This window comes from Motacilla alba, chromosome 9, assembly GCF_015832195.1.
Source record: "Motacilla alba alba isolate MOTALB_02 chromosome 9, Motacilla_alba_V1.0_pri, whole genome shotgun sequence".
Taxonomy (NCBI): domain Eukaryota; kingdom Metazoa; phylum Chordata; class Aves; order Passeriformes; family Motacillidae; genus Motacilla; species Motacilla alba.
This window is the reverse complement of record NC_052024.1, coordinates 1,336,589-1,352,740: the sequence shown is the minus strand read 5'-3', so window position 1 is coordinate 1,352,740 and position 16,152 is coordinate 1,336,589. Positions and strand designations below refer to the sequence as shown.

The 16,152-nt window shown below is 49.5% G+C and overlaps 2 protein-coding genes across 3 annotated transcripts; both read left to right on the top strand.

Moving 5' to 3' along the window:
• Positions 1–1,410: 1,410 nt before the first annotated feature.
• On the top strand, positions 1,411–5,791 carry LOC119704763 (G-protein coupled receptor 35-like). Its single transcript, XM_038146441.1, has 2 exons — positions 1,411–1,740; positions 3,333–5,791. Exon 2 carries the CDS (start codon positions 3,345–3,347, stop codon positions 4,284–4,286), a length of 942 nt encoding a protein of 313 aa, XP_038002369.1. The 5' UTR covers positions 1,411–1,740; positions 3,333–3,344; the 3' UTR covers positions 4,287–5,791.
• Positions 5,792–9,364: 3,573 nt separating this feature from the next.
• On the top strand, positions 9,365–13,008 carry LOC119704764 (G-protein coupled receptor 35-like). 2 transcript variants are annotated; one of them, XM_038146443.1, is made up of 2 exons: positions 9,365–9,612; positions 10,849–13,008. In XM_038146443.1, the coding sequence occupies exon 2, from the start codon at positions 10,987–10,989 to the stop codon at positions 11,920–11,922; it is 936 nt and encodes a 311-aa protein (XP_038002371.1). In that variant the 5' UTR covers positions 9,365–9,612; positions 10,849–10,986; the 3' UTR covers positions 11,923–13,008. The 2 variants fall into 2 exon arrangements, with proteins under 2 accessions (XP_038002371.1, XP_038002370.1); XM_038146442.1 differs by having other exon boundaries at positions 9,366–9,612; positions 10,961–13,008.
• Positions 13,009–16,152: the final 3,144 nt, after the last annotated feature.

Below are 16,152 nucleotides of genomic sequence, written 5' to 3'. Positions count from 1 at the left end.
GAAGAGAAGAAGGCGAGAACATGTGAGGGAAATAATGTGGAGACACCAAGATCAGTGGAGAAGGAGGGGCAGGAGGTGCTCCAGGGACCAGAGCTGAGATTCCTGTGCAGCCATGGTGAGAGCATGGTGAGAGCATGGTGAGACAGCTGTGCCCCTGCAGCCTTGGGGATCCACAGGGGATGCAGAGATCCACCCACAGCCCCTGGGATCCACGGGGGATACAGAGATCCACCTACAGCCCATGAGAATCCACAGGGGATGCAGAGATCCACCCACAGCCCCTGGGATCCAGGGGAGATGCAGAGATCCACCCACAGCCCATGAGGAAGGTGCCCATGCTGGAGTGGGCGGATGCCTGAAGGAGGCTGTGATCCAGTGGAAGATTCAGTGGAGAGGGGGTCCTGCTCCCAGGCTGGAGCAGCCTGTCTTTGGAGGACTGCACCCCATGGATGAGTGACCCACACTGCAGCAGTTTTGGGAGGACTGTCTCCCGTGGGAGGGACTCACATAGCAGGAATTTTGGGAGAACTGCTGCTCACGAGAGTGGACCCAACTCTGGAGAAGTTCACAGAGAACTGTCTCTCCCATGGTCTCACAGGGACTCCTCTCCCAGAGCAGCAGCAGAAAACCTCGGTGATGAACTGACCAAAACCCCCATGCCCTGTCTCCCTGTGCTGTCAGTGGGAAGGAGGGAGGGGTTGGGAGAAGAAAAGGTGTTTTAAGGGCTTACTTTACTTCTTATTCTCCTCCTCTGATTTTGTTAGTAATAAACTCACTTTGTATCTCTAAGATGAGCCTGTTTTGCCTTTAGCGTGTTTTCTCCCAGTCCATATTTCAGCTTAGGAACCCTTTGTTAAACGTTCCTCTCCTCTGCCCAGCTGTGGCAGGGGAGGGCGAGTGAGCAGCTCTCGTGGGTGCCTGGCATTTGGCCAGTGTCAAACCATGACAGCTCCAAAGACAAGAATTAATGGGACAAATCCTGAGGGAGTCAGTCTGGCTCCTGTCAGCTGGCTCACAGAGATGGGATTGCAACTGCTCTAGCCAGTGGGCAGCAAAAACTGTCCAAATGTCTGTGAAACACCACTGGGCAGCTTCTAACCCTGCTCCCAAAGGCCCCAGCACCCCAGTGCCACACTGGTGGCAGTGACTGCCATGACCTGGCTTCCCCGCGGTGCTGATGGGCAGAGTTACGCTCCTGGCTGCTGTGCAGAGGGTGAGCCAGCCCATACGATCTGTCCCCGTGCAGGTGACAGCGGCACTCTGCGTCCCTGGGCCCGCTGTCCCCGGGGGCACAGTGACTGTCCCCGCGGGAAGGTCCCTGTCCCGCCCGGGCCTCCCTCCGCCCCCGCCGCACGGGCTGCCCAGCCTCCCTGGGGAGCCTTCTGCTGCCAGACGGGCAATTTGCAACCATTACGGGTTTTATCTCAGAAACTGTTTTCCCACGACTGGAAAGATGAAATTTTAATCGCCGGGCTGTGTGAGGCGAGGCGGGCGAGCGGAAGGACCGACGGCGGAGCTTTCAGCCGCCGGCAGCGGGACAACAGAGGGCACCAGAGGCTCCAGCCCGAGGAAGCCAGGGCATAAATGAAGAGCTGGTGTTCGCACGAGTTCACTGCTGGGTTCAGCACTGCCGGGCTGTGACAGCCCCGGGACAGCACCGACAGCCCGGCCAGCACGGATCCCCTTCCCTGCCGAGACGCCGCGGCCTCTGTGCGGACCAGCCCGCCTGACGCGGAGCAGGTAAAGGCTCTTCCCTGCCCCGCCGCCTGCCCGCCCGGCCCCTCACGGTGCGCTTCTCGCCCTGCTCGCCAGCAGCCAGTGCCGCCGCCCGGCTTTCCTGCTGCTTCCACCGCTGCTCTGCCTCTGTTCGGCAGCCACATCCCGCTCAGGGGGTCTCTGCCCCTCGCCGCATGTCCCATTCCTGCTCCCTCAGGTGTGGGGACGGCTGGCCCAGGCACACGGCCTTGGAGCTGCCACCAGCTCTGTGCTTGCGTGGGGGCTCGGTGCGGCTGGCATGTCCAGCCCAGGGGGCTCAGCTGTTCCTCAGACCGCTGATACGCAGGCAGAGTGGCTTTTTCACTGCAAGGTGACCACAACAGGCTGCCAGGGAACAGCTGAAACCACAGAGGGGCCAAAACCTATGAGGCTGAAAGCCCAAGAGCACTAGGACACTGGCTGTATGTTAGCTCCTCCTTGAATTCCACCCTAAAAATGACTGTACGCCTGGGGTTCAGTACTGCCGTACCAGTTCTGGTGCTAGGGCAGGTGTTGTGCTTTCCTCTGGGGCTGCCAGATCTGTCTCCCAGTCTTGGGACACTAGAAACAGTTCACTTAGTTAATGCAATCATCTGTTTTCACTACAATTTGCATGTTGATGTTTAGAAGCTGCTGGCTTATAAGGCAATGAATTGGTAAGAGATTGTGGGAATCTGGGCACTTTCTGTGCCTGGCTCATTGCAAACACTTCCTATATGAGCTGCAGACAAAGTCTGATTCATCTTCTTTGCTGGTGGCAAATGCCCTGAGATATTTAAAGGAAGAGCAGGAGATAAGTTCTCAGATTCATGTTTTCTGCCCTAGCAAAATTTTTGCTTCCTACCTTTGAAGGCTGAGATCAGACACATGTGCTCATTTACTTACTTTGCCTCCTTTCTCTGGAGGCCCGTTATCTGCTAGGGCTGCTGGTACCCCTGCTGAGCTGTTCCTCCCCACCAGAGGAATGGATTTGTGTTTGGGGGCACAAATCCTGCCCACAGCAGGCACCCACCCACCCAGCAGCCCGCAGCAGCATTCCCGCTGCCCCTGGGAGCAAAGCCACTGGGCTGGAAGGGCTCAAGCCCTGAGGATGTTCTCAGGTCTGGCAAGACCCAGAGCAAACCCATGGGGTGGCTTCAGCAGCAAACCAAGGGCCGTGGAGGGCAAATGGGGAATACTGCCCAGGGCAAACAGGGAGTGCTGCCCAGGAAAAATGGGGAATGCTGCCCAGGGCAAAGGGGGAATGCTGCCCAGCTCTGGTGGTGTGGGCTGTCCTAAAGCCAGTGGCTCTGACAACTGCAGCAGAGCAAAGGTAACAACAAAAAATATTATTCTGCTTTGCTGTGACCCAGACTGTTCATACCAGGACTGGAGGGATGGTGAGGCAGGCTTAACTGTGCACCAGCAGCAAGAGAGAGCAGTCTCGGTAGTTTTGTGGACTGAACAAAAACCAGTTCAGGTTTTTGAGGCTGCCCACATGAGCAGGGATACAAGGAGCTGCAAGGCCATGAGAGGGGGGCACAGCTGCAGGACACTGCCAGTGAGCTCAGTCTCATGCCTGCACTCTTTCCTTGCAGAGACAGCCCAACATGGAGAACTGCACTGAGAGAGATGCACGTGGTAGCATTGTGGTGCTTCAGCTGGTTGTGTACACCCCAGTGCTCGCTCTGGGCATCCCACTGAATGCAATTGCCTTCTGGGTCTTCTGCTGCAAAATCAAGAGGTGGACTGAGACCAAGGTGTACATGATCAACCTCATCGTGGCAGACACTTCCCTGCTCTTCACCCTACCTTTCCTGCTGTATTTTACCAAGTACAAACATCCCATAGACCAGCTGTGTCTAGCCATACAAAACATCTATTTTACAAACATGCCTATGAGCGTCTTTATCATCACCCTGATTGCGATTGATCGATACATAGCAATCAAGTTCCCTCTAAAAGCAAAGGTCCTTCGATCCCCACTGAAATCGGCTTCTGTCTGTGGCTTTCTTTGGATAGCAGTGATAATTTGTTCCAGTTGGCATCGCACACGTCACAGTGGCCAGGAAGGTTTTTGCTTTCAGAAACAATCTCTTCTATCTAGGTATTCCTCTTTATTCTACAGCATCTGTGGGTATTTTATTCCCTTAGGGATTGTGATGTTTTGCTCAGTACAAGTCATCAGATGTCTAAAAAAGAAGATGGCCACAGGCCCTCATGAGACAAAATTATTCCAGAAGGCCGTGAAGATAGTTTCTGTGAATTTGTGTGTGTTTGCCATCTGTTTCTTACCTTTCCACATCTCACTGCTCTTGCGGTTTGCAGTGGAAGGTGCTGGAGCTCATTCTCTGATGCCGGGAGTTAAAACCTATATTCAGGTCTCTGCATGCTTAGCAAATTGTAACTGCTGTCTGGATGCATTTTGCTATTATTTTGCAGCCAAGGAATTTCCAGAATTTTCTTCCATGTTCCCCAAGTGTGTATTTATCAGGTCCAAGATGAACCAAAGCGAGGAGTCACAGCCACCCACGGATCAAGTGATGGTATGAACAAGGTGTAGCGCACGGAAGGTGTTGAGTGCCACAAAGCTGCTCAGGTTTTGAGGCACAGGCAATGGAACCACATACAGCGTTTGCAATCATTGTAGGCATAGGCATATGGACAAAAAAGGGCAAACCCCTCCAAAGGGTCTGATGTTGATTTGAATTTTGTCCTGCTGTCCTCAGTGACTTGACTCCAGCTCTGACTACTGTCTTGTATCGTTTCATCACAGCTCCAGGCACCTCCTGCTGACAGCTTGTCTTGGTTGGCTTCATGGTCCTTCACTTTCAGTGTCTTCTGACTTGTAAACCTCTAAAAAATTTCCTCCTGGGACTGAAAGCTTATATTCTGCTGATGTAAACTTAGAGGCAGTTAACTTCCTTAGTGACAACTGACATATAGTTCCCCACAAGTCTGTCACCACGCAGTAGTGACACTGGTTCAGACCACAGTCTGAAACCGCTGACTAGACCTTGGTGAAATAAACACGCAAAGGACTGTTCCCAGCACGGAAAGTGTCCCGTATCCAAGCATTAGATCCACCTGCTTTGTGTCAATTCTTGGGCAGACAATACAGCAGAAGCTACAGTGAGCAACGGCGCCGTAAAAACAGATGAAACTACTCAGGTCATTCAGCTGATAACTCATGTCCCCGTTTTCTTCACTGGTGTATTTTCTAATGTTCTGGCATTACTGGTATTTCACTGCAAGCAGAGCAAGTAGCCTGTGTGTGTATGTGACCAGTTTAACCACTGCACACCGTTCAGTCCTCATTCTGCCTTCCAAATGATCTTTTCAAAGACAGGAAAAGATATGGGAGACAAATAGTGCCCGATCTTATCAACCATCTATTGCTTAAGGAGGTGTGTGAGTGCTGTCCCCCATCAACAAATATGCTGCAATTAACTACCCTCAGAAAGCAAGAGGCTTCTTGACAGACATCTCTTACAATCCAGACAAGTGGTGTTCAGCAAGGAAAAACACTGCTACTTCAGGGACAGCACAGAGGGCCTTCAAAAACATTTTTGGACCTAGGATTCCCTTCTGAGACCTTGCATCTCATTGCTTATAATGAGTGCCTGCTCCAAAAAGATTATGATGATTTTTTTATTATTATTTTGAAAAAAAGAGATGAAGATTCATATCAACCTGTTCACCTGCTGTTAATACAGAAAGCAAACAACTTGCTTATTTTTGCAGTCATGCTGCTGTTTTCTGCTAGTTAACATGGAGAATTTGTTCAATTTCCAATGGGCTCCAAATAGGTCATCTACCCTGAAATACAGCAATGCTTTTTATACATGTGGCCTCACATATAGGTCTCGTAAGTGTTCCTTTTTCTCATTGTAAAGGGGAAATTAGTTGACTTCACAATCTCTGACATCATTAAGATGTTTTTGCTGTTTCCACTGAATGCGATGAAAACAGAAAAAAATCCATATTTTTGCAAGTGAAAATAAAGATGTGTCAGAGTAACATATCTGTAAATAAATATTAATTTATTACCATTATACATCAGAGTCCTCTACTCTTAATGCTAAACCTCTACTGGAGATTGGGAGAAAAGCCTTTGCTACCGAGGTATAAGATCTACCTTACAGCAGGGTATTTAACAGTGAAACCCAAAGATGAGCAAGGAACTTTGTGATTATCTGAAGATATATATTCTGCCTTGGACAAAAATTATTATCTGGTTTATATGTCAAGTTTAGGATGGGTTTCTGGCATCCTCCTTCAGTCTGAACAAAGCCTCAGCTCCCTGAGTAAATGGAACAGATGAGTTATCAGATCCTGGGCCACAACAAACTGCTGGCCACCATCCAGCTCTGCAATAGCAATCCAGGAGGATGGTGACACTCTTAACCCCAAATCTTTTCCATTTCCTAGCCCAAGAGTCTGGGAAATGGTAGTGGGGACCAGCCACAGCTGCCAGAGTACATCAGCTGCCCCAAACAGCAAGGCTGAACCGCTGCATTTTACCAGCATTTCTGCAAGATATAACCTTCCTGTCCCTTAAAAGAAAAAAAAAAAAATGCTAATAATGGTTTCCACTTCAGGCTTGTGAGAATAAAAAAACAAACAACAAACAACAGAAGGTTCAGAATCTTGCTTTTATGTGAGTGAGTGAGTAGCCATCGGATAAAGCATTTTTGGCCCTCCTATGCATGGAGGGCAGGGCTGGCATTAGACAGTATTTTGATGTTTGGTGGCATTTGGGCAGCCTACTGTGGAGCTGTGGGCTGGGTGCTGCTTTCAGGTGCTGGAGGCATCTCTGATTTTGTTTCCTAGGCACAGCACAGCTGTTCCAGGGGTGAGTGCAGCCTGGCAGCCTCCAGGGAACTCCACAAGCCCTGAAGCAGCATCAGGCTCTTGGGAAACAGGCTTTTCCATGCCCTGCCCAGTGTGTGGGCACAGATACTCAGCTGGTCCCTGGTGCTGATGATGCCTTAGAACTTTAGCTTTTGTGTTTTTCATGTATTTGTGATCCTGAAGTTCTTCAGTGTATAACTCTAAACTCCATGTATAGTGTGAGCTCTGCCTTCACATTTTGGTCAGGCACAATTCCTCTCCAGGCCTGGCAATCAAGGACACCTCACTGCCCCAGGCCATGAGAAATATAAAAAAAAGTGAGTTGGGGGGAGCAGACTTGGGGTGCATGGCTTCATTACCTGAAGCTGTACTTGGAAGATGAACCCCCAATATGCAAATGGACCAAACTTACAAGAGTGTGAAAACCCGTGACCCATCATCCATTTTTGGGTGCAGCCCCTGGGGGGAGCTTCATCTGCCTGAAATGTAGCTGAAGGCCCTTCAATAAATACTTTATTCCCTTAATTTTGTCTGGCCTCTGGTTTTAGGTAGCCCCAAAAGGCATCACTGCAGGAGCGTGGGGAGGGTTGCAGCACAGGAGCCCCAACAGCATTTCCTGCCACAGGCAATTCTGTGTGGTGCTGGGGAAGGGAAAAGGGGAAACAACCCCAACAGCCGGGGCTGGTCATTGTGTGGGGTTGCTGCACTTAGCCTCAACCTGCCATTTGATGTGCTAAAAATAAGACTGATGCGTTTTGCTCTCAACCCTACAGTTCTCTTTTGGTCAAGATCTGCTGTTGCACCATCCCTTCTGGCCGTGAGAAAAGCAGGAAAGAAACCCTGCGGGGCAGAGGCACTGCAGGGCAGCCCAGAGCCCTGTGTCCCTCTCCGTGCGTGGAGACGGTACCAGCACCCCTCCCATCCTGCCAGAGGCTCTGCCCCACTCCGACATTCCAGCAGCCAGCAGGACACAGGGATGCAGGGGAAAGGGAGATTTTCCCTGGCAGGGCAAGGAGGCTGGAGCCCATCAATCTGTCTGACAGCAGGCCATACCAGTGGTTCTTTACCTTGCAGGAATATTTTGTCCCACTGGCTACTTTCATTAAGAAAATCACTTTTCCAGGCACAATGTGATGGATGCTGGTGTCAGTGCAAGGTTCTGCAGGGACAGTCACCAGTGCTCTGCAGTGCTGCTGGGCCCTGGAATACCCTGCCCGACAGCTGCCAGCACGGACACAGCACAAGTGTCACCTCCACTGCGCCACACGGGGACAGCACTCACAGGACTGAGACAGGCCGGGAGCTGCAGAGGCAGGGGAAATACCAAGTGAGCGTCAGTGGTCCATGGCAGGGGTGATAAAACCTGTGACTGCGTGGAAGGAGGGGACTGTGAGCAGCTGCAGACGATGGTGGCTGATGGGGAGACAAGGTGCAGAGAAGAGGATGGGGATCCTGATGCTGCCGTGGCCAGGAATCGGGCACAGACCCAAGAGCCTCAGCAGGAGCCATGTAAGTTCTCTGCAGACAGCACTTTATCCTAGCTTTGCCTGCTGGTAGCTGGTGTTGAGTTTGCTTTGACAGGTGCTGGTGAACCTGCTGCTCACAGCCAGGTGCTTTGTGCCCAGTGACGTGTCTTCTCTCTGTCTTGAGACCTCACTGGGCTGATGAGACCACGTCTGGCAACCACAGCGCCAAGCTGTGGATGGGAACATCACACTGGAGAAGCTCCATGAGCTGAGCCCCTCCAGGCATGACTTTCAGTGCTCATGGTTTATACCACTAGTGATTTCCTGGAAACAGACAAGAGGAGGCTGTGAACAACACCTGAGTGCAAAGTTTTCTATACAGTGATGAAACTATCACAGTCCAAAAGCTGGATGACTTTGAAGACTAAAGTACCAACAAGGACCATGACATAAAAATGTTGTTGGTTGGGGATCAATGAGCTGGGCACACTAACATGTCAGTAACTACTTGTAAGCATCCACCAAGAGCAGGCCCAACAAAGGCAAAAGCAGTCCCTGGAAATTTAGAAGTTTGTAATATATTCTGACTGTACACTGGCATGGAATTATTTTCAAGGGCTGGCTTGTGACGTGCAGACAGACAATGCAGAAATACTCCAGAAGCTGCTCTAAGGTGACCTTAGAGCAAAGTGGAAAGGGGAAAAATGTTTGCCCAAGACAGCAATTCAAGGCGCTAATATCAGCACCTTTAAGCTCATTGATCAACTTGTCTGAGCTTTTCTGGTAAATAGGCTGTCATGGGGAGCCCAAGAGCAGCCCTGGGATGCAGGCACCTGCAACCACCAAGCAGTCACAGAGCCAGCAGGTCACAGGGTCACAGTGCCACGTTTTCTCGGAACTGCTGGCTGAGAAGAGCTATGGAAGACAAGAGAACTACTATGATTCAGAGTGAAACACTTTATAATAATCACAAAACTGCCTGCAAACCACTGCCCTCACCTCTCTAACAGCTGCAGCACTGTTGGGGCTGTTCTGTCCCAGGGCTCAGGCAGTGTGACAACAGAAGCCACTCCTGCTCCAATCCCAGCAGGGGTGGCATTCTGGAAGGCAGAGAGAAGACCTCAGGACATTCCAGGGCGATGGGTCCCCTCCAAGCACAGCCTGTCAGGCGAGGAGGGTCAACAGGCCCAGTGAGACATCAGGCAATGGAAGGTAAAGCAAAGGAAAAAGCCAAAGCTATTCCACTTCCCGAGGAACTGCTGCAGGGATGCAGGGCGGACAAGCCTTTCACCTACTGCAGGCTCCTCAGTCAGCAGGAGGTGGTACAAGCCACACCAATGGTGATGACAGAGGAAGCTCTGCCCTTTGTTCAGGAGGAGTGCGGGTGCTTTCTTGGCCGGCGTTGCTGCTCTCACAGCCACCAGAAATTGTGATCAGAGGACACCTCACTGGTCATGTGCAAGGAGCACTGCTCGTCGTGCCTGCACAGCACTCCACAGGAAGGAGGAACTGGAGGAACTGGAGGAACTCACTCTCTCCAAGGACAGCAAGAGAACAGGTAATTTCTCCTGGCTGTTTACTGACACGGTTATTTGCACTCTGCAAGGCTTTGCCTTTCCCTAGCAGTGGTGGGACACCAAAAGAGAGATGGAGAAAGAGAGGGCTGGAGCCAATATATTTTCAAATGTTCATTTTGCTACTGACCACATCTGACACATTTTTGGGTGCTTGAGGGCTGTCTCAGCCTTTGCTAGATCTTTTCTAGGTCTCCCTGTCATGATCTTCCCTTATACCTTATGGGCTCGTAACGCATTTCTCATGTCCAGAGGACAGAGCTGCTCCAGATATCTGCTCTACCACATTCCCTCACCTCTTCAGAGGTCTCTTGGCGTGATTCCTCTGCTGCAGGAATTTCAAAGCTAACCAAGACCCACAGATGCACATAAATGCTGCAGCACTGCCTTACGGTTTGCTCGCTGGGGATGCTTTTGAGACCCATGAACCTTCCTCCATGGAGCCACGTTCCCCCTGCAGGGAAAACCCAAGGACATGTCAGACATCCTGGGTCTTTTCTGTCCATGAACATTTGCACCTGGAATGTGCTTCTGCATTAACTCCTCCAAAGCTGGAGGGCAAACAGCAATATTGCCCGTAAATCCATGGTGACAAAACCACCCACTAGACCAAACATAGCTCACCTCTTCCATATCACATTCCTGCCATGGCATAGGTGAGTTCCTTTTGTCTTGGAATTGTGGCAGTTTGCTGTAATGCTTCTGAGATAAAGAGCAGCTTTGACAATCCTTGAAAGGCAGCGAGCAGACGCAGTACTCAGATTCTCAGTGCAGCCCTCTGAGTACAGAATTTGATGGCAGCTGAAACCAGCGAGAGATACACTAACAAGAGATACACTAATAATTGCTCGAGTCACTAAGGAGAAGTGATGCAGAGACATCTCAGGACTGAGGGAAAGGACATCTGTCCTTCTGCTGCACATCTGGGACATTTTAAGCTGTGAGGTCACTGGCTGGCTTCCACTGAGCTCTGCTATAAGGGAAGGGATGAGAGCTGGGTTCAGGGATCCCCTTCCCACTATCAAATGTTTGCACTAGCTCACATAACTCCTTGCTGCAGGATATCTGCTGCTGCCTGATCCGCCAAAACAGGGGCCCAAGCCCTTTTCCCTGCCACCCTCCAGGAGCAGTCTTCCCGCACAGGGCCCAGGGAGAATCTAAGTTTTTCTCTCCTTCACAACTGATCAGGCTTGTGTCCCTGTCCCTCTTCTTCCCATTAGGTACCCTACATCAGGTTTTCATGGCTGGCAAAGCCCCGAACTCTTTCAATTAGAATGAATCACTGATTCAGCCCAGAACGTCCCTTGTAAAAGGCTTAATTTGCTTTTGCAGGAACTGTACGTTTTGATACTCCCAAAATGAACCACAGCAGCTGCAATATCACAGCCTATGAAATATTTTCAGTTTTCCAGCTGTGTGTTTACATCCCAGTTTTGGTTCTGGGCATCGTGCTGAACGTGTTGGCGCTGTGGGTGTTCTGTTGCAAACTTGGCAAATGGACAGAAACCAGAGTATACATGGTTAACTTGGCTGTGGCTGACTGCTTGCTGCTCTTCACCTTGCCGTTCAAAACTCTGTCCCAGTTCCAGCACCTGAAGGTGGACGGGTGGTGCCTGGTTCTGGAAGGTGGCTATTTCACAAACCGCTATATGAGCATCGGTATCATCACCCTCATTGCTGCTGACAGGTACCTTGCAATCAAGTACCCTCTGAGATCCAAGGCACTCAGGTCACCGCTGAAGGCAGCTTTTGCCTCTGGATTCCTTTGGATAGTCATCATCTGTGAAACTTCCCTTATTAAAAGCTTTGAGGACCGAAGAGAGGATGATTTTTGCTTTGAAAAATCTTCTGTGACACCCTCGGTGATCACGCTGTGTGCCATTATTACAGGGTTTTTCATACCGCTGCTCATCTTGAGTTACTGCTCCATACAAATCATTGCAGAGCTCAGGAGAAAGAAGATTGACAGCTGTTGCAACGAAATGCTGACCAGGAAAGCTGTCTACATTGTGTCTGCAAACATGGCTGTGTTCATCATCTGCTTTTTACCTCTTTATCTCGGGCATCTCCTCCGCTTTGTCCTGGACTCCATCAGCTCCGACTGCTCGGCAATACAGAGCATCAACAACTTCGTTCACTTCGCCTCCATCCTCGCCAACACAAACTGCTGCCTGGATGCCATTTGTTACTACTTTGTCAACAAGGAATTTAAGGAAGCATCTTCCAAGCTAGCAAAGTCTAAATCTGAGGCCAGTGAAGAAGCTGAAATTCAGCTCCCACATGTAGCACATTAACACAGAACACATACAGCACGCATTTTGCATTTGCTGTGTTCAACTGGGGCTCACAAGCAGGGTTTCACATTTGCTTTTTATACAAGTGGGATGGAGGGACATTCTGCTAATGGGAAACATTCAGATACATGATTCAGCTCTGAATCAGACAACCACAGCAGTCCAGGTTCTGATCTAATGATCTAGATTGCCGCTGACAATTCTCTGCCTTAACGCAAATTTGTGTAAAATGGTAGATTTCCCCTGCCAAAAACCCCCATCCTTCATTTTCCCATGAAACCCAAAAGAAACACAGGCACTGGTAAAGGATTGGGTTTTGTCTCTCATCCCCACCTTGGATCAGTGTTTGTGCAGCTGTGACAAAGAAACGGGCTATTCCAAACGTCAACAAATTTTTAAAAAATCAGAGTGAAAGCATGCGGAAAAAGAAAGGATGGTGTTTCTGCAAGTCACAGTCTTACTGGGTTTTAGTTGCCAATAATGCCCAATCCCATAACAGGCATATTTAGCTTGCTTTAAAGAACTTTACAGCAATGTGACAGCAACAAATGGTCGTCATTACAACACAAGGTCAGAAGAAATTGCAATTGCTTGCACTGGGGAAAAACTTGTGTGAGTCAAAATGTTTGAGTCAAATGGCATTAAAATGAAATAAAAGAGTTGGTGCAGGGCAGTGGGAACAAGGACTCTGTATTAGGATTCTATTCAATCTTATAATGTAAAGGACTGTCTAAAGTGGTAGCAAAGCTGTTCCAAAGAAATCAACCTAAATAAACTTGTGTCTCTAGCATGGAATTCAGTTTCTTAATGAGTTAGGTGGAAAAGGGGGGAGATGGGGTTGTAGAGGACCTGCTGTGCTGCCTGTCCAGGAGGGACAGCTCCCGGTTGTCCAAGCCAGGGGCAGTGGGTACGAGCTCTAACTGGGACTGGGATTTTTTAAGGCAGAGCAGAGTGTCCCACCCTGTGGTAATTTTACCACAAACACCTAAAAAGTTGTTGAAACTACTCAGCAGCTTCAGACCACACACCCTGAGCTGGGCTGTACCGTGCACGCACCTCCACTCACACCTCCTAACCCCAGGCTGAGCCGGTGGATTTGCTTTGGTTTAGGGCAAATTTGGGATGAAACTTCCAATGGGGTTTTTCTAGAAAGCAGATTTAAGTGGTTCTTTTCCCAGCTGGTTCAGGAAAATATTTCTTTGGAGAAAAGTGGAAAAACCTGCTTATTTCACCAGGAAAGCATTCTCAAGTATGAAAAAAAATTACACAATAAAATTTCTCATTGTTTTGAAGAGATGGCACATTCAGAGAGTTTTTTTGGTGAGGTGTAACTCAGCTCACTCTGTCTCTTATCAGTCCCTTCTGTGCTGGAAATGCAGTGTCCCAGGCCCGGTGGGCCACAGGCGTGAGCTCCCTATGTTCTTCTGGGTTTGCAGTCCAGAGCAGGCTGATCAGTTTCAAGAAAAAGAAAAGTCAGTCTGGGGAATTTCTCTGCTTCAGTTAACTAAAAAAAACCTAACTAAAAAGCAGAGGAGGGTTCTTTCTTTCTGTCTGTGCTGCAGACAACAGTCTGTGAGAAGGAATGCAGAGCAGCAAGTGCAGTTTCTGAAAACAAGCTGCATGCTTTTTTTATTCCCCTTCACTTTCAGAACCAGTCTTAAAGATGCAGAACTTAGTATCCAGCCTAAACAGGACAAATGACTGGGGATACAAGCATCAAAAAGTCACCCTAGGACAGCTGCTGTCCACCTGCATGTGCAGGGCCCAACCCTGCTGCCACAAAAACATCCCTGCAATTCTCACACGCAGCCCTGCCTTTGTGTCTCCTCCTGTTCAAGGCAGTGCCAAGAGGAGGAACCCCCTGATGCAGACAATGGTTGAGCAGAGCCCTCCCTCCACCTGGGCAGTGGCTGTTCAGTGCAGAGGACAGCAGCAAAACCCTGCCAGCTTCCCAGGGGATGCAGGCTTCTCAGCATGCTTCCAGAGATTCACACTGAAATGGGGCTCTGTAATCACCAAAATCTGAAAGCAGAACCTTTCCTTTGCTTACTATACATTGGGGAGGGAAAGGAAGAGAGGCTCTGGCTGCAAAGACCTCCTGAGGAGGTTGGTTCATCTCCCCTTTTCTACACTTGCATTTTCTTTGAACAGATCAAAGCAGCGACGAGGGGTGCAGTGCATGCAGAGATGGATTATCTGCTGCTGGCTCAGCCCAAGGGTCACACCCTGCTTCCCCAGCCCTGCTGCTGCTAATGACTCTCCTGCATTGCTGAATGACATCCGCACCTCTGTGGCCTGATGGATTGTTCCCCAGTAAAGCTAAGAGATCTTTAATATTCGCTCCCAGTACAGGATCTGTGGGGTGAGAGCACGGTGATTTGAGAGATCACCTGATTGCCAGTGTGTTTTTTCTATACCTCTGGTCTCACCAGCATGGATGAGAGCTCCTCAGATGCGAAAGCTCTGCACAAACCAAACTGCTGTTTAAGATGGGCAAGAAAAAAACCACTTCTACTCCACCAACCGCTGACAAAAAGGGTGGGGGAGATGCAAAACAGCCTGTAAACAAAGCACTTCCGAGCACGCTCTGCTCAGCCACCTAACTTCCAGCGACACCTCTTCCTCTGGCAGCCCAGAGACACACACCATGAGCGCCTGGCCTGAGGCAGCCAAGCTTCCTCCCTGCAGAGCCTCCAAAATTTCTGTTCTTCACCATTCAGGCTGAGCAGTCAGGGATCCAGGAGTGCTGGGGCTGAAATGCAGCACAAGGACCAAGAAAGCCCCTCAAGTTCCCCAGCTAGAAAACTGGTTTCTACTCTTCTGTTTATTCACTGTCTTTTGCTTTTGCCATCTGCAGCTTTCAGGATGATTTAGTGGAAAGTGTCTCCTCACAATTCATGACCCACCTGGCCAAGCTCTCCCGCCCATGCAGAGAAGAGGCAAGAGAATTTAGAGGTGAGGAGGCAGCAGTGATGTACAGGTGTTTCAGTGATCTACAGGTGTTTCAGTGATACACAGGTGTTTCAGTTATATACAAGTATTTCAGTGTTGTACAGGTGTTTCAGTGTTGTACAGGTGTTTCAGTGTTGTACAGGTATTTCAGTGATGTACAGGTATTTCAGTGATGTACATGTGTTTCAGTGATACACAGGTGTTTCAGTGATATACAGGTGTTTCAGTGATATACAGGTGTTTCAGTGATACACAGGTATTTCAGTGTTGTACAGGTATTTCAGTGATGTACATGTGTTTCAGTGATATACAGGTATTTCAGTGATATACAGGTATTTCAGTGATATACAGGTATTTCTGGTGGGCTCAGCAGCCTCTGGGAGACAAGGGGGATCCGAGCACTTGCCAACAAGGTACTGATTGTTCCACCACTGCCTGGAAGGCAGACCATAACTATCCAGGCAGTGCAGGCCTTGCCTGGCTTACTTTTATCTTGCTGCAAAAACCTCTCACCACATCCGCCAGCTTTCGAGTATGTGCAATTTAACCTTCATAGCATAGGATGCACTCTGCCTGTCCTTTCTCTGGAGCCAAGGCTGGACAACACCAACACTGTGCTTGCCAGGTGAGGAGGGCACAGTGTGAGAAGGGCTGGAACCTCCACCTCTCAGACTCCCAGCTGGCAGGCTTCACCCTGCCCTGGTCAGGCCATGCCACCCCCCAGCAGCTGCAGGATACAGGCAGCACAAACATCTTGCACTGGCAGCTCCTACATTATAATAATTCCATGGTTCTGTGAATTGATGACAAAGCTGGATGCAGCCAGTGTCATGCCTGTCAAAAGCCCCGAATGGATATGTTACACAACCAGGTGGAAGGAGAGCAGCTGCAGCACTGGAGGTGGCTGCACAGGGAGGACACACACGCAGGGTGCAGGTACACATCCAAACCTCCCTCTGGCTTTCATGTTGGTGCTCACAAATGTCTGCTAGCATCTCATACCAGGTTTCTTGCTTGGGGCTTTCCATTTGCTTTTGTTGTCACATTTTAACAACGAACCCTGTGTCAACCAGGGCGGCTGACTAAAAAATGAGAGTTCAGCTGAATGTCAGGTGTGGGGGGAAAGTGTGAAAGCTGCTACCAAAAAGCTGTGACATACTTCAAAAACATTTTAATCTAAGACAGAAAAAGAGGGCACTGCTGGGGAAGTGAAAACTGGGGTGGCTCATCATCGTTAGCTTGAAGCAGAAGCAATCTCTCAGTTTCTGAGTGAAGCTC